Genomic DNA, 26,050 nt, shown 5'->3' with positions numbered 1-26,050 from the left:
AATGTACCAATATATATATATCTATATATATAAAACACAGTTGTGTGTGTGTGTGTGTGTGTGTGTGTGTGTGTGTGTGTGTGTGTGTGTGTGTGTGTGTGTGTAATGTTACCGATAGACTCCTAAACGGAGAGGCTTACGTGCTTGATATTTGACATAGACATGGCCATTGAGCGTGGGACGAACATGGCCGAACTCAAAATATTTGACGATTCATCTTTTTTATTCATATTTACCTCAGCGCATTTCAGCGAAGTACCTGCTAATCTCAGCCGGTTCCAGAGCAGCTCGCTGATTCGCTCAGAGCGATCACGTGTTCCATTTCCGCCGCCAGACATTCGCTCAGAGCGATCACGTGATGTTCCATCCCGTCACACGTCACACGTTTTTTCACCTTTTATGCGATCGTGTTTTGTATCGATTTTGTGCGATATGAATTAAATGTCTTTGAAACAGCTGTGAAACGTCTTTCCACAACCCTTCCGTACCCGATTGGAGCAGTTTATTGCCGCACAAAACGAGATCCGCGAAGCGAGTTGGTCGAGTTGTGCTGACAAAGATGGCGACACGGCGGCTTCACTTTTCACGGAGTATGAGCGTTCTATATATTTTCAATTCAGTGCGCCCGTGATTTGTGGCATAGACATGACCATTGGGCCTTCACGGTGTAATTTGTGCGAGGCTTTTGTCCGAGTGAGCTTGAGTCAAGAGGGCGAATGTACGGGTTGGGAATGTACCGGTCTCCCTTCCCCCACCCGGCAACGCCGGTACTGGAGGACGTCACAGAATCGGTGAGTCTCCAAAATCCGCTTTGTGCTGTTGCGAATATGCAGGACTATGTCCGATTGTTGTGCTGCTCTCCGACCATGAGAACTGCAACGTCATTGTTGACTGGCCATCCCCTTTCCTCCCCCTTCCCCCTCCCCCCTCCATCCCCCTCCACCCTACCCCCTCCACCCTACCCCTCCCCTTCCCCTCCCCTACTCCTCCCTTTCCCCCTCCATTTTCCCCCTCCCCCCTCCCCCTCCCCCTTCCCCCTACCCCCTCCCCTTCCCTTTTCCCCCTCCCCTCCCCCACCCTTCTCCCCTCCCCCCCCGGTCCCCTCCCCTCCCCCGCCCAGCAATGCCGGGTCCCCCTCCCCTCCCCCCTTCCCCTCCCATCCCTCCCTCTTCCCTCTCCCCTCCTCCCCTCCCCCCTCCAGCCCCTCCCCCCCTACCCCCTCCCCTCCCTCCCCCCTCCCATCCCCCCCCATCCCTCACCCTCCCCATCCCCCCTCTTCTCCCCTCTCCCCCTCCCCCTCCCACTCTTCTCCCCTCCCCCCCATTCCCCTCCCCCCTCCCCTCCCACTCTTCTCCCCTCCCCCCCCCGTTCCCCTCCCCTCCCCTCCCCCCCATTCCCCTCCCCTCCCCTCCCTCGCCCGGCATTGCCGGGTACTTCTGCTAGTATATATATAATAATAATAATAATAATAATAATAATAATGATGCATTTATTTTATATAGCGCTTTTCAGGGAGCCCAAAGACGCTTTGACAGAGTGCAAAACATAATGCAGAGCAAAACATAAAAACAATTGCAAAAAACAAGAATCAACAGGGAAATATTCAAAGCAAAAAGGAGGGAGAAGGAGAAGAGATAGTCAGGGGTTAAATGCTGTGGGTTAAATGTTGAATGCCGTGTTGAACAGGTGGGTCTTGAGTGATGTTTTGAATGTGGTGAGTGAGGAGGAGTCTCTGATGGCGTGAGGTAGCGAGTTCCAGAGGGTGGGAGCAGCGATGGAGAAGGCCCTGTCCCCCCAGGATCTGAATTTGGTCCGGATGGGGGGGGGTCAGGAGGTTGGTACCAGCAGAGCGGAGGTTGCGGTTGGGAGTGTGTCTGGAGAGGAGGTCAGCCAGGTAGGATGGGGCCAGGTTATGGGGGGCTTTGTAGGTCAAGAGGAGGATTTTGTACTGGATTCTCTGGGAGATGGGGAGCCAGTGAAGCTTGTAAAAGACGGGGGTGATGTGGTCACGGGTCCGGGAATGGGTGAGTAGACGGGCAGCGGAGTTCTGAATGTATTGGAGTTTATTGGCGATTGTTGAGGGTGAACCATAGAGGAGGCTATTGCAGTAGTCCAGACGGGAGGTGATGAAGGCGTGGATGAGGGTTTCTGCAGCCATGGAGGAGAGGGATGGACAGAGACGGGCGATGTTTTTCAGGTGAAAGAAGGCTGTCTTTGTGATCTGTTTAGTGTATTTGTCGAAGGAGAGGGTTTGGTCAAAGATGATGCCAAGATTCCGGATGTGAGGGGAGGTGGATACTGGGATACCGTCGATGTTGAGGGCAAAGTTATTGGTGGATTTTATGAGCGTTTTTGGGCCAATGATGATTATTTCAGATTTATCATAGTTAAGTTTGAGGAGGTTGATTTGAAGCCAGGATTTTATTTCAATGATGCAGTTTGTCAGGATAAAGTGGGTGGCGGTGGAGATGGACTTGGTGGAGATGAAAAGCTGGATGTCATCGGCGAAGCAGTGGAATTGGAGACCATGACGGCAGATTAAGTGACCGAGGGGGGGACAGGTAAAGGATGAAGAGGAGGGGGCCAAGAACTGAACCTTGGGGGACACCTTGGGGGAGGGGAGCAGTGGGGGATTTGCAGTTATTGATTGAGATGAACTGGCGTCTGTCAGAGAGGTATGATTTAATCCAAGAGAGGGCAGTGCCAGTAACGATAAAGGTGGTTTCAAGTCGGGTGAGGGGGATGGTGTGATCGATGGTGTCAAAGGCGGCGCTGAGGTCGAGGAGGATGAGAATGTTGAGGTTGCCAGCGTCAGAGGAGAGGAGAAGGTCGTTGGTGATTTTGAGGAGAGCAGTTTCAGTACTGTGGTTGGAGCGGAATCCGGATTGGAATGTTTCATACAGGTTATTGGCAGAGAGGTGATGTTTGAGTTGAGCGGCTACAGCGCGTTCCAAAACTTTCGATAGAAAGGGTAGGTTGGAGATGGGTCTGAAGTTGTTTAGGGTGTCAGGGTTTAGTCCAGGTTTTTTCAGAATGGGGGTAACAGCAGCAATTTTGAGGGATGGTGGGACGATGCCTGTAGACAGGGAGGAGTTTATTGTTGCAATGATAAGTGGAGAGAGAGCAGGAACGGAGGCCTTGACAAAGCTGGAGGGGATGGCGTCAAGAGTGCAGGTGGCAGTTTTCATTCCTATGAGGAGTTCAGAGAGGTCAGTAGGGGAGATTGGGGAGAATTGAGACAGGGGATGGCAGGATAAGGGGGGGCAGGTGGTTTGAGGGGGAGCGGGTGCGGCGGTGGTCAAGCTGTTGAAGATGTTTTCAACTTTGCGTTGGAAAAATGAAAGGAAGGAGATGCAGATGTCTACTGTGAATGACTGGGTGGTGGTGTTCAGGGGGCTGAGGAGTTTGTTTATTGTAGAGAAGAGTGCTTTTGGGTTTCCGGAGCCAGAGTGGATAATTTGAGAGTAGTAGGCGGAGCGGGTGCGGGAGAGGGCATCTTTGTAGTGTTGTATGTGGTCCTTGGAGGCTTGGGAGTGAATTGTGAGACCTGTTTTATTGCGGAGTCTTTCAAGTTGGCGAGCACGAGTTTTCATCAGGCGGAGTTCAGGGGTAAACCAGGGAGCAGAATGGGTGAAAGAAACTGTTTTGGTTTTTATAGGCGCAAGTTGGTCAAGGCAGGAGGAGAGAGTGTGGTTGTAGTAGTCAGTGAGATCAGAAGGGTTGTGGAGGTCAACGAAGGGAGAAGTGGACATTTTTTCAGAGAGGGTGGATGAGAATGAGGTAGGTGAAAGAGCGTTTAGCTTACGGAAGTTGATAGTGCGATAATGCCTTGGTGTTGGGGCGGGGATGTTGATGGTCATAGTGATGGCTAAAGTGGTCAGAGAGGGTGAGGTCGGAGCCAGAGAGATGGTGCAAAATTAATCCAGTAGAGCAGACAAGGTCCAAAATGTGACCACGGTTATGGGTAGGAAAGTTAACATGTTGAGTGAGGTTAAAGCAGGTGAGTAAATCAGTGAAGTCAGTGGTTATAGTGGAGTCAGTGGATACCATGTGGATATTGAAATCACCGAGGAGGATTGAGGGGGGAGAGGGAACATAGCTGGGTCAGAAAGTAGGAGAAGTCAGACAGGAATGATGGGTGTGGTTTGGGAGGGCGGTAGACAACAGCCATGACTGACTGTGTGTGACCAGAGAGTTTAAAAGCAAGGTGTTCAAATGATGGAGCAGATGCGATGAGATGAGGCTGGTCCTGATGTCTTGTCGGTGAATAACGGCAATTCCACCACCTCGGCCCTCCGAGCGTGGTTTATTGATGTAGAATATCCATTGGGTGTGGGTGAGGTTGAGTGCGAAGTAGAATTATATATGTACCAATATATATATATAGATATAGATATATATATATATATATGTATGTATATATATATTATATATATATATATATATATATATATATATTATATATATATATATATATATATATATATATATATATATATATATTAGTACATTTGAATCATAATACTAGCCACACCCCTTTCTGATAATACCATCGCTTATTCTATATATATATACTAGCAGAAGTACCCGGCATTGCGGGCGGGGGAGGGAGGGGAGGAGAGGGGGGAAGGGGAGGAGAGGGGGGGAGGGGAGGAGAGGGGGGGAGGGGAGGAGAGGGGGGGAGGGGAGGAGAGGGGGGGAGGGGAGGAGAGGGGGGGAGGGGAGAAGAGGGGGGGGGGAGAAGAGGGGGGGGGAATTACCTGGCATTCCGTGTATAAACGTGAGGGAGAAGAGGGGGGAGGGGGGAGGGGGAAGGGGGGAGGGGAGGAGAGGGGGGGAGGGGGAGGATGGGAGAGGAGAGGAGGGGGAGGGGCGGAGGTAGGGGGAGGGGTAGGGGGAGGGGGAGGGGGAGGCGAGGGGAGGGGGGAGGGGAGGGGGAGGGGAGGGGGAGGGGGGAGGGAGGGGGAAGGGGAGTGAAGGGGAGGGCCAGTCAACAATGACGTTGCAGTTGTCATGGTCGGAGAGCAGCACAACAATCGCGACATCGTCCTGAATCTTCGCAATAGCACGAAGCGGATTTTGGAGACTCACCGATCCTGTGACGCCCTCCAGTACCGGCGTTGCCAGGTGGGGGAAGGGAGACCCGTACATTCCCAACCCGTACATTCGCCCTCTCGACTCAAGCTCACTCGGACAAAAGCCTCGCACAAATTACACCGTGAAGGCCCAATGGCCATGTCTATGCCACAATCAAGTACGTAGTGAGCGAGTCGGGTGCACTGAATTGAAAATATATAGAACGCTCATACTCCGTGAAAAGTGAAGCCAAACTGGCGGCGGGGATGGAACATCACGTGATCGCTCTGAGCGAATCAGCGCGCTGCTCTGCCACCCGTCAGAATCCGTGTATAATATTCCTCGCTGAAAAAAAATCAATGTGAAACATGCTACTATCTATGCTAAATCATGCTAAATGCTAATCATGCTAAAATCTATGCTACTTGCTGTGAGTTTATGGCGGCAATGAACATCACGTGATCGCGTCACGAACATCATTCGTGATCACGTCATCACGTGATCGTGATCGTCATCAATGAGCGCGAATGAGCGAATCAGCGCGCTGGAAATTTTCCTTCCTTACTCATGGCGTAAATATGGTACATTATTAAAAAATAAATGTACTACAATATTTTTGAAAAATTTCATTGGTTGCTAGGAGACGGCAGCATGTAAAAACCGTTTGAATATTTGAAATACAGTTTGATCCAGAGGTAAGTGGTATGGTCTTGCTGGTTGGTGGACACGATATGTGTAAGGGAAATTATTTTGGTGTCCTATATCTGGTCGTGCTAGTTGGTGAACACGGTAAATTGAAGGGAAATGATTTTCTGTCATTCTTCTGAGTGGTTGCTTCTCCTTCCCCGTATTTTTGTTCATTTTATTGTTTTTTTCCACTCTCTTGAGTTGTGGGCCTTCCTTGAGTGGTATTACATTTATCATCATCATCATTGGAATGTCTGTTGTAAAGATACGGACATCAAGTCCGTATCTTGATGCAGAGAGCATCAAGCACCATCTTTTATACCAGGCAACGGCAACGCACTAACGCAGACCTCGCTCGGCCCCGCCCACAGCGACCTCTCTTGGCCCCGCCCATAGCTGCCTCGCTCGGCCCCGCCCACAGCGACCTCGCTCGGTCCCGCCCACAGCGACCTCGCTCGGTCCCGCCCACAGCGACCTCGCTCGGTCCCGCCCACAGCGACCTCGCTCGGTCCCGCCCACAGCGACCTCGCTCGGTCCTGCCCACAGCGACCTCGCTCGGTCCTGCCCACAGCGACCTCGCTCGGTCCTGCCCACAGCGACCTCGCTCGGTCCTGCCCACAGCGACCTCGCTCGGTCCCGCCCACAGCGACCTCGCCCGGTCCCGCCCACAGCGACCTCGCCCGGTCCCGCCCACAGCGACCTCGCTCGGTCCCGCCCACAGCGGCATCACTCCGCCCTACACGGCACTATCTATATAATAATAGCGTAAGGACTCGACTTTGTTATCCCTTTTATGCTGCACCCAGTGACCTGATGCCCACGGCACTAATGGATTTACGATCTACGAACCGCGCTCTTTGTTTATCACGTACAGCCATACTCGAAAAATCTGAATTAGCCGACGTTGGGGCCCAAAAGCATCCGATTAACTGCCGATACGACGCCATCTTACGACGCCATCGTATTGGCGTCTGCTGGGCGAAGGCGAAGCGAGCCGTCCGCTGATTGGACAGTCGAGTGGTGTGAACATGGGTGGTGTGAACCAAATGGTCTTTTTATTCCCTTGAACATTTTAAATTAGGATATATAAGGAAACGTCTTTATCATCATTTTAATAAAGTTAAATGGAGTGACGTTGCGATACTCGGGGTGCGTTGCATAAATCCTCGTAACTCAGAGAGGTGGCGAGATGGTGGTGGCGAGATGGCAGGTGGCGAGACATAAGGAAGCTTAAAGATAATGAGCTGAAAACAGACGAACGATATGTCAATCTCTTTCTACACCGAACGGAAATAAAAGTATGAGAGCGGGAAGGCATGGCCTGAGCAATTCGAGCAGAGAGGACTGATTGGACTTAACTTAAAGAGAAAAAATTGGAGCTTAACAGAAGAAGAAGATCCCATGAGCGCTCCCCAATGCCATCCATAATGGTACACTCTATCCATACACCACATCCTCCCTTCCGTGGATGTTCCACGGGTTTCGGCTAGTCTATATATTATTCATACAATGCCGGGTACTTCTGCTCGCTGAAAAAAAAATCTATGTGAAACATGCGACTATCTATGCTAAATCATGCTAAATCATGCTAAATGCTAATCATGCAGAAGTACCCAGCAAAAACGCAATCGCTTTTCGCTCTGAAATACGTGCGAACGCGTAACTGAGTTAATGGCGGCAAGGAACATCACGTGATCGCTCTGAGCGAATCAGCGCGCTGCTCTGCCCCCGGTCAGATTCCGGTCATAATATTCCTCGCTGAAATAAAAATATGGTAAAAAAAATATTATGAAATAAATTTTTAGGTCGGCCATGTTCTTCCCAGGCTCAATGGCCATGTCTGTGCCAAATATCAAGTACGTGAGCCTCTCCGTTTTGGAGTCTATCGGTAGCATTACACACACACAAACACACACACACACACACACACACACACACACACACACACACACACACACACACACACACACATACAAACTGTGTTTTATATATTTAGATATATATATATATGTACACACTAGTAGGGTCACCCGTGGGAATCCCACGGGCATGGACATATGTGACATTTGGGTATCTTCATTTAGATGCTGCATATTCAGTTTAACAAAATGGTTACTGGCAATTTATCAGATCCACAAATGATGTAATCTACACAATGCATTTACTTCTGATAACAGAGCTGAATGCCTCAACTCTGTGTTTGCCTCTAAATCTTGTGTCCCAAACCCATCCCTCTCTGTACCCACCGTACCCAGTCGTACCCAGCTGCTCCTGGACTCTGTGTCCTTTCCTCCTGACAAGGTGGAAAAGTTTCTGTCAACCCTCGACTCTGATTCTGCAACTGGTCCTGACGGCATCAGCCCACGGGTCCTAAAATCATGTTCTTCTGCTCTTTCACTCCTTCTTTCTGTTCTCTTCACCCTCTCTTTTGCTCAAGGTCATCTGCCATCTGCTTAGAATTCAGCCAACATCACTGCTTTGCACAAAAAAGGTGCAAAAACAGATCCCAGCAACTACAGACCAATCAGCCTTCTCCCAATTATCAGCAAAGTCATGGAATCCATCATTGCTTCACATATTAAATCTTTCCTCTTCTCCAATGGCTTGATCTCTGATCATCAATTTGGTTTCAGACCTGGTCACTCTACTCTGGACATGCTGCTTCTGCTTTCTCAACAATGGATGGAGGTCCTCAACGCCAAACAGGAAATTAGAGCTGTCTCCCTTGACATTTCACGTGCCTTCGATACGGTCTGGCACCCTGCTCTGCTCTCCAAACTCTCCTCCTTTGGTATCCATGGAAATCTCCACGCATGGCTGGCGGACTTCCTCTCTGGTCGTAGTCAACGTGTGGCCCTGAATGGGTTTCTCTCATCTCCTCTTCCTGTTCAGGCTGGAGTTCCCCAAGGTAGTGTTCTGGGCCCTGTGCTTTTTCTGGTCTTCATCAATGATCTCTCTGACTCTCTTGAAAATCCTCTCTATCTCTTTGCTGACGACTCTACTCTCTGTCGCTCCATTCCTCATCCCTCAGATCGGCAGTCTGCAGCCTCCTCACTCTCTGCAGACCTGGACAAAATCACAGACTGGTCAAACAAGTGGAACATGTCTTTCAATCCTGACAAATCTCACACTCTTACAATGTCTCTCCGAAAGGACCGACTGGACAACCCTCCCATCTACTTTCTCAACAATCCTCTCCAAGAAGTTCCGTCGCTCAAGCTTTTGGGTCTCACTATCTGCCATGATCTTTCTTGGGAAAACCACATTTCCAAGCTGGCCTCCAAAGCCAGTCGCCGACTGGGCATCCTCCGTCGTGCAAAGTCCTTCCTTGGCACACCTGAGCTCCTCACCACATACAAGGCTTTCATCCGCAGCTCAATGGAATACTGTTCCCCCCTCTGGGCTGGTGCTCCTGCCTCACACCTTGCTCGACTTCACGCTGTTGAGGCCAAAGCTTTCAGAATCATTGGAATCTCCTGCGATGTAGTCAACGCCGAGGGCCTTTCACTCACTCACCGCAGGCAGGTTGGTGGTCTTTCTGTCTTCTACCGACTCCTCTCCGGCCTTGCTCCCCCAGCTCTCTCTGTGCTCTGTCCCCCCAATATTCCTTCAGGTCGCACAAGATCTGCCTGCAACCCTCTTATGGTTAAACTGCCAAAGTCTAGGCTCTCTGCTCACCTTCACTCTTTCATTCCCCTTTTCTCCCGCCTCTGGAACAAACTCCCCCACTCCCTTCAATCCCACTCCTCCCTCCAGGTCTTTAAAACAGCTGTTCACCACCATCTCTTATCGTCCCCCATCGAAAACCTTGATCTTTTCTACCCCCGGTAATTCACCCCAGAGTCCTTGCAGTGTTCATATGTTTTAATCCTCTCCACCTCCCCCCAAGTCCTCCCGATGTCCCTGCTCTCAAATGTTGTGTTTGTGTCCTTCCCCCTCTTCCCCCTCTCTTTTGTGTCCTCCCCCCTCTCTCCCCATCTTGTCTGCCGCTCCCCTTGTTTTTTGTGTTTTGTGTGTCGGTTTGTCTTTTTGTGTGATTAATGTTAGCTCTTTCACGAGCCTCGATCTTGTATACAAAAAAAAAAAAAAAAAAAAAAATGTGAATGCATGTGCGTGCACATGCGAAATACAGTTTGAAATGTGTCATTACATCTCATGTAAAATGTGACTTCAAAAGCTCAAATACTCTCCCTCTCCGCCCCCACCCTCCCACATCACGTACACTGCACCGGGGAGTGGGTCACACACATGGGAGTAGGGATCACTTTACTCCTCCCCCCCCTCATTCTTTTCCAACACCTTCTCACTCCTCTCCTCCTCCCCCAGTCTCCTGTCCCCCTCCCCCGGTCCCCTCTCCCCCCTCCCCCCCTGTCCCGGTCCCCTCTCCCCCGGTCTCCTCTCCCCCGGTCCCGGTCCCCTCTCCCCCTCCCCCGGTCCCCTCTCTCCCCCTCCCCCGGTCCCCTCTCCCCCTCCCCCGCTCCCCCTCCCCCGGTCCCCTCTCCCCCGGTCCCCTCTCCCCCTCCCCCCTCTCCCCCTCCCCCCCTCCCCGGTCCCCCCGTCCCCCTCCCCCGGTCCCGGTTCCCCCTCCCCCCGGTCCCCTCTCCCCCTCCCCCTCTCCCCCACCCCCCTCCCCGGTCCCCCGTCCCCCTCCCCCGGTCCCGGTTCCCCCTCCCCCGGCCCCCCCTCCCCCGGTCCCCCCCGGTCCCCCCTCCCCCTCCCCCGGTCCCCCCTCTCCCTCCCCCCGGTCCCCCCTCCCCCTCCCCCGGTCCCCCCTCCCCCTCCCCCGGTCCCCCCTCCCCGGGTCTCCCCTCCCCCTCCCCCGGTCTCCCCTCCCCCGGTCTCCCCTCCCCCTCCCCCCGTCCCCCCGTCCCCCTCCCCCCCGTCCCCCGGTCCCCGTCCCCCCTCCCCCGGTCTCCCCTCCCCCTCCCCCGGTCCCCCCTCCCCCTCCCCCGGTCCCCCCTCCCCCGGTCTCCCCTCCCCCTCCCCCGGTCCCCCCTCCCCCTCCCCCGGTCCCCCCTCCCCCGGTCTCCCCTCCCCCTCCCCCGGTCCCCCCTCCCCCGGTCTCCCCTCCCCCTCCCCCGGTCCCCCCTCCCCCGGTCTCCCCTCCCCCCGTCCCCCGGTCCCCCTCCCCCCGTCCCCCTCCCCCCGTCCCCCCTCCCCCCGTACCCCCTCCCCCGGTCTCCCCTCCCCCGGTCCCCCCTCCCCGGTCTCCCCTCCCCCTCCCCCGGTCCCCCTCCCCCGGTCCCCCCCTCCCCTCCCCCGGTCCCCCCTCCCCCTCCCCCGGTACCCCCCTCCCCCTCCCTCCCCTCCCCCTCCTCCGGTCTCCCCTCCCACTCCCCCGGTCTCCCCTCCCACTCCCCCGGTCTCCCCTCCCACTCCCCCGGTCTCCCCTCCCACTCCCCCGGTCTCCCCCTCCCACTCCCCCGGTCTCCCCTCCCACTCCCCCGGTCTCCCTCTCCCCCAGTCCCCTCTCCCCCACCCTCAGTCGCCTCTCACTCTCCCTCAGTCCCCTCTCCCCCACCCTCAGTCTCCTCTCACTCTCCCTCAGTCTCCTCTCTCTCTCCCTCAGTCTCCTCTCCCCCTCCCTCAGTCTCCTCTCCCACTGCCCCAGTCACCTCTCCCCCCCCCCCCCCCCCCCTCACTCCGGCAGTAGTTTCAACTGCCAGGCAGATCTTGTGTTATTTAGATAGGGGTTAAAATTAGTTTCCCCCCATATGTGATTGCCTCCTGTGGTTTTTCCCTACGTTTTTATAACAAGGCCAGCCATAAAAACCCTCATTACGCCAACAGCAACAGTAACAGTAACCGACATGCATGCCGACATAACTCGAACAGAGCGATCGACAAGTAAGCCCACCCACATGACCACGATAGGCAAAATGCCCCGCCCAGTAGAGGCGGAGAATTAGTGGGCGGTAAAGAGGGCCGTGAGGCCCCGCCCCAAAGTGCATGATTGGACAGGTGACGTCAGAGCGTGAAGGTTCGAAAAAGAGGAAGACGAATCACTGAGGTCTTTCTCATGCTGGCTTCGTATCGGGCGGTCGCTCTTTGTCCTTTGTCTCTGGCTCTCGGCTGTGGCTGGCTCATGTGGAGTTGGAGGAGAGCTTTCAGAGTTGCTGGGGAACTTTTGAATAGTCGGAGAAGGAGGTGTTGTGGACCGGGGTGCTCTTCAGAGACGGAGGAGGTCGCAAGCAAGGCGAAGGAGGCTATCCTGTCTGCTTGCCTCACACCGGTGGCTGCTACAGGCACGACTCCATGCCATCTTGTGCATTTCCCACGGCTTTGGACCGCCTTGTGCTGCCGACTTCATTCGGCGACCTCGTTGGAGCAAAGCTGAGTGCCGGGTGGCTTAAAGCATTTATTTTTTATTTAATCTTTCCCCTTGTGTATTTTCGTGTCTGAGTGGAGACGTCTCACCATGGGATTAATTTTTACCTCAACCTTTATTTTGCCATGCTTGATTTTCATCAAATTCATTATAGTGGTGTTTTGCATCTGTCGTGTTTCTTTGTTTGTGGGTTCGAGTATCAGCCTGGTGAGCTCCGTGCAGGTAAGCACTTTGGTTCCTTTACCCGTGCACGATGGACCAACCGCCAGTTTCGGGAATTTGCCTCGGCAGTAAGATCGATCGATCATTCGTCACCCAGTGGTGTTAACCGTTCGGGCTGACACGATAGTATAGTACCTTATAGTAAATCCATGCATATGATAAGTGGACTATTACCTGCCCAGACGATGACCTTAAATACAGTGTAGTTTCCTGAGAGGAGCTTTGGCAGAAAACTTTGGGCTGCACAATGCAACTCTGCTGTGTATACAGCATCTGATTGCTGGTTGCATCATTCTTGAAGACAACCCAATCATATGTTCAAACTGATGCACTTTCTCCATTTGCAAGTTTTGAACTGATTCAGAGGCAGAAGCTGAGGCCCCACTTCCAAAGAGGAAGCTCGAGGCAGATATTATACAATCTATGGATTAAAAAGGGTAATGGATGCTTTGAATCGGTGCACATGGAACTTGTCCAGACAACTGGGAACAGCTCATGGTGGTGGTTCAGACATGGTGCCATTTGATCGGGTTTGCAGGATATTTCTCGGTTTTGGGAATTGACTCCTCCGAGTTGGGGAAAATATATTTTGGGAATTCTGCACAGTGTGAAAGAAGAATTAATGCAAAATTTATCTACAATCTATCCGTAAAACTCAACCTCATGACAATCAGATGAAAAATATTCAAGGTATGATCAAAAAAGTGTTTTTTGGTGAATTAGGTCACAATCTGAAAACAGGGTCAATACCCCTGGCGCTCACCTGGTAGAATAAGCAGTATACTGCACTGACTAAAGGTATTTTAAACCAATTTCAATGGTTGCTAGAAGACCGGGCAGCATGTAGAATCATACGAACAGAATCATAAGACTTTAAATAAACAAACAAAAAAAATACCTATTTTGGGGGCTAAATACCTATTTAAGAAACTCTGGAGTACCATTAAAAATTTGGGGCACCAATTGTAGAAACAAACCCTACAGGAGCTATAAGCCTTCCCTATCCCATAGGGAGAGGCTTAAATAGGGAACATGTAGGTAGGGGTTTAACAAGAGTGGTGGTCGTGAGTTATGGGGTCAAAGGAAACATGGCCACCATCACGGAATGCTCTCAACGTGGGACATGCACGTGATTTATATCCAAGGGACAAGTGGATTGAGGTTTCTGCATTGACGTCATGACGTATAATCAGACAATGTCTTTACCGTGCTGTTGCAGCAGGCCTTTGTGGCTTATTTTAATGGTTCTGTCATGGTTACGCCACGAGTCAGTGAGTCGACGAAATGAAAGGAAAAACAAGAAAAAAAGCTTTTGAACTTTGCATTCCTTCCTCTTGGAGCATGATATGTAGCTGTGCTTGGATCTCTGCGGAGGGCTTTTGATTTTATTTACGAAGCACTTTGAGCTTGTTGTTGTTGTTGTTTAGCCCCAGACAGTTCTCTCGAACAAGCCCGCACAGCAGACCGATCTCCCAGAAGGGACTGAGAGTTCCCGCACATCCAGGATGGCGTACCCGAGCCTTCACAAAGTCAGGGCCATGACAACGTTAGAGAGCGAGAGAGAGAGAGACAGACACAGAGACAAAAGGGAAAGGGCCGGTCCATGGAGACCGATTGGCACTCTGATCATAACCGTGCTGCCCTGAATAACCTACAGGTAGGAGGGAAGAATGGGGAGGATTTTGCCCCTGACTTGCATTGGGGGGGTACAACCACCGAAGAAGCATCCCCAATAGTTGTACTTTGAGCTTGTTTGAATATGTGCTGGGCTGACAATATAGCGTAGAGCAAGGGTCGGCAACATGCAGCACGTGTGCCATGAATGGCACGCATGATGATTTTGAGTCGCACCCACAATAAAAGTCTAATTAACGGCGAATAAACCAAGTTTTAAAAAACCCGACAAAAGCTATGGATGACTGCTCGATCAATCTCTAAAAAAAACAAAAAAACAAGAGCTTTCATTGGGAGGCATCATTTAGAGTCTAAATTACTTTTATCTCTGCCACCAAAGGTGAATGGAGGATATGTTTTCACCCATGTCTGCATGCATGCATGTATGATGTATGTATGCATGTATGCATGTATGTATGTATGTATGCTTGCTTGCTAGTCTGTCTCTGTTTGTCTGTTTGTATGTCAGTTTCTCTGTTTGTATGTCAATTGCTCACAGGTCACAATTTTAAACCGATCTTCACGAAACTTCACCAGGTGGTAGAGTTGGTCATAAGGAAGAAGCCTATTTATTTTGAGGTCAAAAGTCAAAGGTAGTCTTGAGGTTAAATTTCTAAAATTGTCATTTTTTATCCGATTGACTTGAAAATGTAACAGCATTTGCATATTGATTCACTAAATTGGGAAACAAACTATTTTTGAGGTTAAAATGTCAAAGGTCACCTAAAGGTCAAACTTCCAAAATATTTTTTTTATCTGAAAAATCATCAATTTTCATCCAATTGACTTAAAAAATGAAGCATCAATTGCATAATGCATCACTGAATTGGGAAACCAACAATTTTTAAGGTCAAAAGGTCAAAGGTAAACTCAAGGTCAAACTTCTAATATAAATTTTCATCCGAAAAATCATCAATTTTAATCCGATTGACCCGGGCTTTGATCAACATCGTCAATTTTAATCTTAATGAAATGGACAATTTGATGTATCCATGGCAACTTTTTATATTTGGGAGGGGTGGATTTTGCAAGTATCGTGCTCTGCATAACGTCTTCTTGTTTGCATGTTTGTTTGTCGATGAACAAGATATCTCTGTGGACAGATTCGGACGAAATTTGGCGGAGAGGTTGGGTATGTGACAACGACGAAATGTTTCGATTTTGGTGAAGATTCGGATCCGAGAATTTTTAAAATGATTCTTCACCTTAAGGAGATAAGGAAAAAACAGTACATAGCAAGATATCTCAAAAAGTTGTGGACCGATTCGGTCAAAACTAAGTGGACATGTTGGATGTGTGACAAAGAAGAATTAATTTAATTTTGGTGAAGATTTGAATCCTGATATGGATCAGATAATTTTTTCGTGATTCTTCACCATTGAGTGATAGCGCTAAAACCAATTACATAGCACGATATCTCAAAAAGTTGTGGACCGATTCGGTCAAAACTAAGTGGACATGTTGGATGTGTGACAAAGAAGAATTAATTTAATTTTGGTGAAGATTTGAATCCGGATATGGATCAGATAATTTTTTCGTGATTCTTCACCATCGAGTGATAGCGCTAAAACCAATTACATAGCACGATATCTCAAAAAATTGTGGACGACTTATGACAAAACTAGGTGGATGCGTTGGTTAGGCAACAAGAACAAGCCGATTCGATTTTGGTTAAGGTCCGGATCCAGATATGACCTATCAGTGGGATACAAAACCTGAACTCCTCAGCCTGACGTCGGTATGCTCTCTTCGTTCTAATTTTCCAATTACGTTCTAATTCAAACGTTCTAATTACCAAATTAAATCTCCGAAGTAGAAAAAAACCAAAAACGATTCAATTCGTTTATTTGCTACATTACGTTTAGCAGGGCCATCCAATCTTGATTCACAGGAAATCTCACGGTAAGTGCCACTGATGACGTTTTTTTTGGAGAAAATGATGGTTCCTGAGAAAGCCAAGTTCGATTATTGATGTTAGATTATTATTGACGATACAAATGTATCAATGGCATGCAGATCTGTAAATAAGAGTGAATCGGTTAACTATTGTCACGGCACTTCTGAAAGGTTGCCGACTCCTGACCTCGAGGTACACACACTGTCTAGCTTGAGTGTGAATCCCAACCCGGCTAAAAACTGTCATCCTGGTGTTTCACAGGCAGGGCGATTCATCAATGTGTGTGCCATCCCTTGGATGGATGTCAAACGGGTGTTACATTTGCCGACATTGGTTGATGGGTGATAAAGATCCCACAGTGTCCTTTACGAAGAGTAGGCGAGCTATGTCTGGCACCCTGAACAAATTACAAATTCTTGCTCTAACGCACAGTTGGCATTGCATCATTGGCAAAGCCGTGTGCCCAGCAAATTATGCTACTCACATCCAGGTGCTGCATACGAAACAATAAGAAGAATGTGTTTTGAGTGCTACCTTCCACTGAGCATGTAGTTATCACCTTCGCTTTGAAGGATGATTCTGCTGCTATGGGAGGGCAGCGTGATAACACCCCAACCATTTCAAATGCCCGACCTAATGTGCGCCACCTGCTTCGGACTTCAAAAATTTCCATGCAGCAATGCTGATGGAGTGAATGCGATACCTCGAGGAATCTCAGGTTTGTTGAATGCACTGATGAAGGGAACGCAGGAACTGCTGTCCCCACCACACACCCGACACTTGTCCTCAGCCATGTCCGAACCCAGGTGCCCATCGCATCCTAATGCCTGGACACAAAGCGAAACTTTAAAAGCAGGTTTGACAACTCTATGAAGAGATACGAAATTTAAACACGTCTGAACATTTCTTTACCGACCTCTTTTGGTTCAGTGAACATCTTTTAGATATCTCCAGTCCGAATGCTTTATAAGCAAAGAGCACCCCTCCTTTTTATTTATTTATTTGTTTTTACATATTTCCTGAGTATTTCATATTTACTCCATCACTATCTCAAATATGAAGAAGCATTCCACATTGTAAAAGGAGAAAGTGTAATTGAAGTGATGACATGCTCAGACAATGACTGACATGCCCAGAGTCCTTCACCTGAGGCCAACAAGGGACAGGTTCAACAACAAAAGGAAAAACCAAGTACAGATACATTCAAAGTACACCACCCCTAAATGTCAAATAAATAAATAACATATCCTCCAGCAGGTGGTATTGCCAGGGCGCCTATGGTTCCTGGAGGTGCCGCTGTGCAGCACATAGATACGGTATTGGAAGGGAGAGGTGTACAATTATAATTCATTGATTAATTGTATAATTAAAATCATTAAATAGAAATCGTAAAATAATTAATTTCTTAATCAATTGGCAAGTAGCATACACAAACCACCAGTGTTTCAACCAAAGCTGTAACCTTTTGAAAATTAACAACTTCATAAAAAATAAAAAAATAAAAATTGATGAATTAATTAATAAACAATTAATCGATCAATTGATTAATCAATAAATCAAAAATATCCTTTATAGCCAAATCACTTGGTTATTGTCATGTACAAATATCAGCTTCCGAGCTCAAAAGGTTCCTAAGATATTGTCCAGAAGAGAAAGAAAATAAATAAGTGATTAATAATGAAAATAAATAAATAATAATCATAAAATAATTAAATAATTATTAATCAATTGGCTAATAACATATCTAAACCATCACCGTTTCATCCGAATCTGTAACTTTAAAAAAAAAAAGAAAAAAAAAGAAGTAATTAATCGAATAATTAATCGATTAACTGATTAGTCAATAAATCAACTAGAAGGGCACTCGGTAGAGCACATACCTCTGCGAGGCTGAACAGTTTAATAATAATAATAATAATAATGCATTTATTTTATATAGCGCTTTTCAGGAAGCCCAAAGACGCTTTGACAGAGTGCAAAACATAATGCATAGCAAAACATAAAAACAATTGCAAAAAAAGAAGAATCAATAGGGAAATATTCAAAGCACAAAGGAGGGAGAAGGAGAGGAGATAGTCAGGGGTTAGATGCTGTGGGTTAAATGTTGAATGCAGTGTTGAACAGGTGGGTCTTGAGTGATGTTTTGAATGTGGTGAGTGAGGAGGAGTCTCTGATGGTGTGAGGTAGCGAGTTCCAGAGGGTGGGAGCAGCGATGGAGAAGGCCCTGTCCCACCAGGATCTAAATTTGGTCCGGATGGGGGGGGGGGGTCAGGAGGTTGGTACCAGCAGAGCGGAGGTTGCGGGTGGGAGTGTGTCTGGAGAGGAGGTCAGCCAGGTAGGATGGGGCCAGGTTATGGAGGGCTTTGTAGGTCAAGAGGAGGATTTTGTACTGGATTCTCTGGGAGATGGGGAGCCAGTGAAGCTTGTAAAGGACGGGGGTGATGTGGTCACGGGTCCGGGAATGGGTGAGTAGACGGGCAGCGGAGTTCTGAATGTATTGGAGTTTATTGGTGATTGTTGAGGGTGAACCATAAAGGAGGCTATTGCAGTAGTCCAGACGGGAAGTGATGAAGGCGTGGATGAGGGTTTCTGCAGCCACGGAGGAGAGGGATGGACGGAGACGGGCGATGTTTTTCAGGTGAAAGAAGGCTGTCTTTGTGATCTGTTTAGTGTATTTGTCGAAGGAGAGGGTTTGGTCAAAGATGATGCCAAGATTCCGGATGTGAGGGGAGGTGGATACTGGGAAACCGTCGATGTTGAGGGCAAAGTTATGGGTGGACTTGGTGAGCGTTTTTGGGCCAATGATGATTATTTCAGATTTATCACAGTTAAGTTTGAGGAAGTTGATTTGAATCCCGGATTTTATTTCAGTGATGCAGTTTGTCAGGATAGAGTGGGTGGCGGTGGAGATGAACTTGGTGGAGATGAAAAGCTGGATGTCATCAGCGAAGCAGTGGAATTGGAGACCATGACGGCGGATTAAGTGACCGAGGGGGGACAGGTAAAGGATGAAGAGGAGGGGGCCAAGAACTGAACCTTGGGGGACACCTTGGGGGAGGGGAGCAGTGAGGGATTTGCAGTTATTGATGGAGATGAACTGACGTCTGTCAGAGAGGTATGATTTAATCCAAGAGAGGGCAGTGCCGGTAATGTTAAAGGTGGTTTCAAGTCGGGTGAGGAGGATGGTGTGATCGATGGTGTCAAAGGCGGCGCTGAGGTCGAGGAGGATGAGAATGTTGAGGTTGCCAGCGTCAGAGGAGAGGAGAAGGTCGTTGGTGATTTTGAGGAGAGCAGTTTCAGTACTGTGGTTGGAGCGGAATCCGGATTGGAATGTTTCATACAGGTTATTGGCAGAGAGGTGATGTTTGAGTTGAGTGGCTACAGCGCGTTCCAAAACCTTTGACAGAAAGGGTAGGTTGGAGATGGGTCTGAAGTTATTTAGGGTGTCAGGGTTTAGTCCAGGTTTTTTCAGAATGGGGGTAACAGCAGCAATTTTGAGGGATGGTGGGATGATGCCTGTAGACAGGGAGGAGTTTATTGTTGCAATGATAAGTGGAGAGAGAGCAGGAAGGGAGGCCTTGACAAAGCTGGAGGGGATGGGGTCAAGAGTGCAGGTGGCAGTTTTCATTCCGATGAGGAGTTCAGAGAGGTCAGTAGGGGAGACTGGGGAGAATTGAGACAGGGGATGGCAGGATAAGGGGGGGCAGGTGGTTTGAGGGGGAGCGGGTGCGGCGGTGGTCAAGCTGTTGTAGATGTTTTCAATTTTGCGTTGGAAGAATGAAAGGAAGGAGATGCAGTTGTCTACTGTGAATGACTGGGTGGTGGTGTTCAGGGGGCGGAGGAGTTTGTTTATTGTAGAGAAGAGTGCTTTTGGGTTTCCGGAGCCAGAGTGGATAATTTGAGAGTAGAAGGCGGAGCGGGCGCGGGAGAGGGCATCTTTATAGTGTTGTATGTGGTCCTTGTAGGCCTGGGAGTGAACTGTGAGACCTGTTTTATTGCGGAGTCTTTCAAGTTGGCGAGCACGAGTTTTCATCAGGCGGAGTTCAGGGGTAAACCAGGGAGCAGAATGGGTGAAAGAAACCGTTTTGGTTTTTATAGGCGCAAGTTGGTCAAGGCAGGAGGAGAGAGTGTGGTTGTAGTAGTCAGTGAGGTCAGAAGGGGTGTGGAGGTCAACGAAGGGAGAAGTGGACATTTTTTCAGAGAGGGTCGATGAGAATGAGGTAGGTGAAAGAGCGTTTAGCTTACGGAAGTTGATAGTGCGATAATGCCTTGGTGCTGGGGTGGGGATGTTGATGGTCAGAGTGATGGCTAGGTGGTCAGAGAGAGTGAGGTCGGAGCCAGAGAGATGGTGCAAAATTAGTCCAGTAGAGCAGACAAGGTCCAAAATGTGACCACGGTTATGGGTAGTTTATGGTTTATATTCTACTGACAGGCTGAATCTGGATTCGGACCTGAACCAAAATCAAATGGGCTTGTTTTTGTCACCTAATCAACTCGTCCACCAAGTTTTGCCATAACTCGTCCACAATTTTTTAAACTATGTTATATGTCACTTTTCGCCCGATCTCTCAATGGTGAAGTATCACTTCAAAAATTAAATAATTCTCACATCCGAATCCATATTCAGATCTTCACCAAAATCGAATCGAATCGTCTTTGTCAGACCCCGACCCAACCGGTCCACCAGGTTTCGTCCAAATCCATCCATAACTTTTTGAGATGTCCTCTATGTATCGTTTTTGGCCCGATCTCGCAATGGTGAAGAATCACGAAAAATTCTAGTAGCCGGATCCGAATCCGGATCTTCACCAAAATCTAATCATTTCGTCCTTGTCGCATACGCTACATCTCTGCCAAATTTCGTCCGAATCCGTCCACAACTTTAAGATATATTTTGTTCACAAACAAACCGACAAACAGAAAAACAAGCAGGGGTGAAAACATAACCTCCATCCACCTTCGGTGGCGGAGGTAATAAATAAAAAATACCCTTTGCTGCCAAATCACTTGGTCATTGTCGTGTCCAAATATCCGCTTTCTAGCTCAAAAGGTGTGTGAGATATTGCCCAGATGAGAAAGAAAATAAATAAATGATAGGAAAGGAGCGGTGTTCAACAATGTGATTTTTGTGGTGTGTTCAACACGTGTTACACCAAGTACATGTTATGGCCTCGATCCTGGTGCTAGTTTATGATTGACTTGTATCACATAAGTCATTGCAATCTCAGAGAGAAAACCAATCATCAAAATTATCAAAAGTCACCAACGTCCAGATGTCACCCAAACATATGGACTACTGGTAAACCCTCTGTTTCGGATGGTAAAGGGACAGCACATCCACGGTACAGGTGTATGAACCTGGGGAGGGGGGCGGGGAGGAACATACCCTGCAGGTGCCCTGCACACAGACGTCCATCTGGCCAGGCTCGCAGGGAGTGCCGTCGGCCACTTTCTCTTCCCACCTGTTGTAGAAGTTCCGCTCCTCCGGCATGCAATTCAATTCACATTTGTCTGCAGCTGAAAAACAAACGGTCCGTTTGTGGACTCATTTTATACAAACAATAGATCAGCCTTGGTATCCAATATGGACGGACCACAAGTGGCTGTGATGGCACAAACAGGTCCACAGCCAATAACATTTGTAAGTTACCCAAGAGTACACCCATGAGTACTAGCGTTTTTTAATGCACCCGATTTACGTACGAGCTCCTCCGCCAGCCTTAGAACTGTGTGTTAAACATCCACATTACAGAAGACACAACTGGCTTAACCTAGCCTCTAAAGGATGGGTCAGCATCCTACGGCCCGAGGGCCGGAAACCGGCCCGCAAAGAGATTTTGGCCGCCCCGCATCGACGCATTCGGTACGGACTTCAGTCCCAAGGAACACTCGGCTTCACTTTTTGTATTGCGTGTGCCGCGCCACACGCAAAACTGCAGGCACAGAGCTCGCACTGACAGCCCAACATGAAAACCGCACCATTCCATGGTTAAACTTTATACAGACCTCACTTTTGGCAATTACTCGGAAATTTAAAATCAATCTCTTCTAACCTCCAATGGCTACTCAATTATCATTCCGGCCTGCTCCCGGATAGCCCAATGTCAATCTGGACCACCACCAGAAAAAGGTTGCCGACCACTGCTCTCAAGGATGGAGTGATCTATGGTCCAATACACTCTGCTGTTACTTAACCAAACAGCAATGTAACCGCATCTTCAACCACAAAGCAAACACAGCAACAAAGCAAACATTGCCAAACTGCGCTTCATCGCTGTGACTTGACTTTTAGTTCTCCCTGGATAGTTTGTAAAATATTAAACTATTATTTACAGCCAACACACGTCATGGATAAAAGATCCGTGTACGAATCAGCTTTTGATGTGCCTCGCCGTACCCCCGTAGAATGGAATCCACTTGTACTTTTTCCCACCGAGATGTTCATTGTTGTACTTGGCACACTGCTCCGCACGATAATCCAGGGTACCTCCTGGGCAAGCCTGCAGTGAAATGAAAGTGAAAACATCCATTTACTTCAAAATCACACACCCCGAACAAGTTCCATAAGATTAGAATCGGTAATAGAGCTGCCTTCAGTTGAATATGAACCCACGGCATCAAGAATGCCAAGCCAGTATCGTCACCCATGGCAACCACCACACCCAAATGAGACAATCAGCTGAACGATGCAACTAACTTTATGCACCGACTTTCAGCGAATGTAAAGTGACCCTTTTGCTCATGCCAGTCTCTTGGTCACCTGAGTGTTGCACATCATGTAGTCTCGCGTCTGCCCCGTGCATGTTCTCACACCATCATACCTGAAAGAGATATTGCATTAATGTATTTGCGACGCTGACGCTGACGCACACGCACACGCACACCAAAGATACTGTAATGCTGCACATAGTTACACATCCATTTACCATAGTTAGCATTATGTTTAAATTAATCATGCATTGGACTGAGGCCTCCTTGACGTGGTACCATGGACCACCACCCCCAAATGGCCATGTAGTGTACAATGGTCATGTGGATTTACAAAGGTTTGCATCACCATTCTTGCACAGCACTGTTTGTTTTAGTTACCTCCACCAACAAAACAAGGCACTTTTAACCTTTGGATATACCAGGTATGTGACTCAAATGAATCTCTTCCGACAAATGGATTGATTATGGATTTTCCAAAAAAAATTAAACAATCCATGAAGAACAACCTGGAGATGGGAGGGTTCCTACTCAACAATAACAAAGGCACCACCAAAAACAACAATCGCTTTAATGTAGTAAGGCATTTCAACCACCGAGTGGTCTTCATCTGGAATTAGGGAATTTCATTCAGTCCCAAATATTATGTACAGTACTGTGGACATGTGATGATTGGAAGTAGCTGGAAGCACACAATCTATTGAATGACAATGATGACACACAAGGATTGGGCAGGCATAGCTCACGTCATTATTTAAAATCAAAACATAGATTAAAAAAACTTTTTAAACAAACACAACTTCTCCTGTTGGTCATAAATGAGATTTTTCTCTGGAGTGACGTTCATAGAATGAAGGAAGTTTGAAAATGATTCTTCGTGCTGGAACGCAACTGGACTTTTAATACTTAGATGACTCAAGTGCATGAAGAGGATAATTCACTCTTACAATTAATTGATTTTTATAAGGGAGATGGGCGATACTTTCGGCTTGTAACAATGTGCCAGCACCCTAAAAGTGACTAATGTGACATTCTTCAACAAGAGTGATTCACTATTAAAAATAAATTCCAAATTAAAAATAATAAAATAACAAAAATAAATAAATAATAAATAAAAAAATAATAAATAAAAAAATTAAATATAAAATATAAGAAATAAGAAATATAAAAAATAAGTAATAATAAAAAATAATAAAATATCAAATTTAAATAATAAAATTTAAATAAAAAGCTCGTTAGAAGAGTGAACTAATACGACACATTAACATAGACAGAAAATAGATCGAGACAATATGTGCACGTAGAATGGAGAACTCGTCTTGCTGGTGAAAGCTAGTGTTGATTTGTATTGGCGGCCAGGTAGATCAATGGATGAACGTTGATAAAGGTATGCCAACCACCCTGGGAAGCAAGCAGAAGCTGACGTTTCGGGCATTAACCCTTCGTCGGAATAAAAAAAAAAGAAAAAAAAAAGAAGTGTGGGTTTGATTCTCCACCCAACTATAAACTGTCGGATTGGTGCTTCGAGGGCAGGGCGTTGCATCACAACGCACAACATCCCTCGGATAGGCGTTAAGCTGGGTGTCCCATCTGCTAGCATTAGTTGGTGGACGTTAAAGATTCCATGGTCTTTTGTGAAGAGCAGGTGAGTTATCGCCGGGGCCCTGAACAATTTCCAAGTTTTTAACAAAATCACTTTCAGTCGAAGTTTTTGCCCAAAAATGAACTTCAGCTTGGCCAGTTAGTTCGTGAGAGACTTGAGACAAAAACGTCCCCAGACCGATTATACAAGGAGCTGGGAATAATTACAGCCATGAAAGTAGTAATAGTAGTCGTCGTAATAGTAGTCGTAGTAATAGTAGTCGTAGTAGTAGTAGTAGTAGTATTAGTAGTCGTAGTAGTAGTAGATGATGTATACATGAGTGTAGTAATTGTGATTTAAACTTTTGCCTTGCAAAGTGGATATCAGGCTGTACACGGCTCTCAGAGCTGTGAAACATCTATTACTAAAGGTAGACGTGTCCGTTTGTATGTGTACATGTGTAGGTGTGTACCTGTGTATATATGTATGTGTCGTGGATTCCCTAATCCCCTCCAGTTCTGGAAGAAGCACCTGCTCAACTCGGACCAAGTGTACAAGAGGTTTATTGAGGTATAAGGGTAACATGCATGGCAGATGATCGGTGCATCGGCCAGTAACGCCATTTCAGGAAAATAACATCACACAGCCAGCCCCAAGATCAACTCAGGGACTTTCAACTTACATTCGTCTTTATATACTTTCTTCAAAGGACTAGGAACTCCAAACATTTCCCCAGTTTACACAGACTGTCCCTGGGAGCAAGATCAGGCAGGCAAGGAGCTCATGTGGAAGGAATGTCGCCACAAGGTCAACAAGCGTTACGCCTAGGTCCCCCGTCGGTGAAGTGATGTGCGTTGACAAAGTGGAAGACGCAAGGCGGCCATCTTGGATTTTGACATGACGACCCAATTTTCAATAGCGTTCTTCCTTATGTGTAGATACACTCACACACCAGATTAGAAGTTAGTAGTTCGTTTATTTTTCAAGATATTTCGCTCACAAGGTTGACATATATATGGTGGCGGCCATCTTGGATTTTGACGTTGCGACCTAATTTTCAATAGGGTTCTTCCATATGCCTAGTTGCACCCACACACCTAATTCGAATTCGGTCCTTCGCTTACGCACGCACGTCCGCACGCACGCACGCACGGACGGAGGGAGGGGAAAACCATAGTCTGTAGCGGCTACCGCTGGGTTTTCACAATCGCCTTGCACCTATCAAGGACGCGGAGCGATCACCATGCCGGGCTCGTCCAGGACGCCCGGGCAGGCTCGCCCTCAACTTGCCAGGCCGCAGCCAGGACGCTGGGCCACGCCCCCTCTCGCCTTTCCTGGGCAAACGCTCCGGGATAATATGTATATATATTGCTGCCCGATAAACGGACTTTTCAGAGTGCCTGAGTGTTTGGTTTGAATAAAGCAACTCGGATGAATTCCAGCTTTTTGTCGCGTCCATTCTTCCGATCGACGTGGGAGCCCCAGCTCCTTCATTGGTGACCTACCGACATGGACACGGCAGTCGCCCTTAAACTGCCTACCTTCTGGGAGGCTCACGCAGCGGTTTGGTTCGCACAGGCGGATTCCCTGTTCGCCCTGCGAGGCATCACGGCCGACGACACCCGCTTCCACCATGTGGTAGCAGCGCTCGGTTCGGCCACCGCGGCCCGCGCCCTGAGCCTCCTCGAGAGCCCGCCAGCCGCTGACAAATACGGCGCGATTAAGAAGCTTCTCCTCGACGCTTTCGCCCTCCCATCGGCGGAACGCGCACGGCGCCTGCTCGACCTGCCCGAGCTCGGCGACACGCGCCCTTCCGAGCGAATGGACTACATGCTTTCACTGCTCGGCGAGCACTCTCCGGCATTCCTGTTCCGGG

At 48.2% G+C, this 26,050-nt stretch overlaps 1 protein-coding gene across 9 annotated transcripts in view; it reads right to left on the bottom strand.

The window, feature by feature from the left end:
- Positions 1 to 26,050, bottom strand: part of LOC137434922 (papilin-like) — a 114,183-nt gene that overhangs the window by 71,939 nt on the left and 16,194 nt on the right. For all 9 annotated transcript variants that reach the window (XM_078784924.1, XM_078784929.1, XM_078784927.1 and 6 more), the window contains 4 exons: positions 22,645 to 22,705; positions 22,282 to 22,384; positions 21,271 to 21,401; positions 16,588 to 16,711 (listed from right to left, as the gene is read on the bottom strand). In XM_078784924.1, the coding sequence (XP_078641050.1) occupies positions 16,588 to 16,711; positions 21,271 to 21,401; positions 22,282 to 22,384; positions 22,645 to 22,705 (419 nt within the window). The remainder of the gene's footprint in view (positions 1 to 16,587; positions 16,712 to 21,270; positions 21,402 to 22,281; positions 22,385 to 22,644; positions 22,706 to 26,050) is intronic.

This window comes from Myxine glutinosa, chromosome 9 (assembly GCF_964187855.1).
Source record: "Myxine glutinosa chromosome 9, kmMyxGlut1.1, whole genome shotgun sequence".
Classification (NCBI taxonomy): domain Eukaryota; kingdom Metazoa; phylum Chordata; class Myxini; order Myxiniformes; family Myxinidae; genus Myxine; species Myxine glutinosa.
The sequence above is the reverse complement of the archived record's forward strand: the minus strand, read 5'-3'. Positions and strand labels throughout refer to the sequence as shown.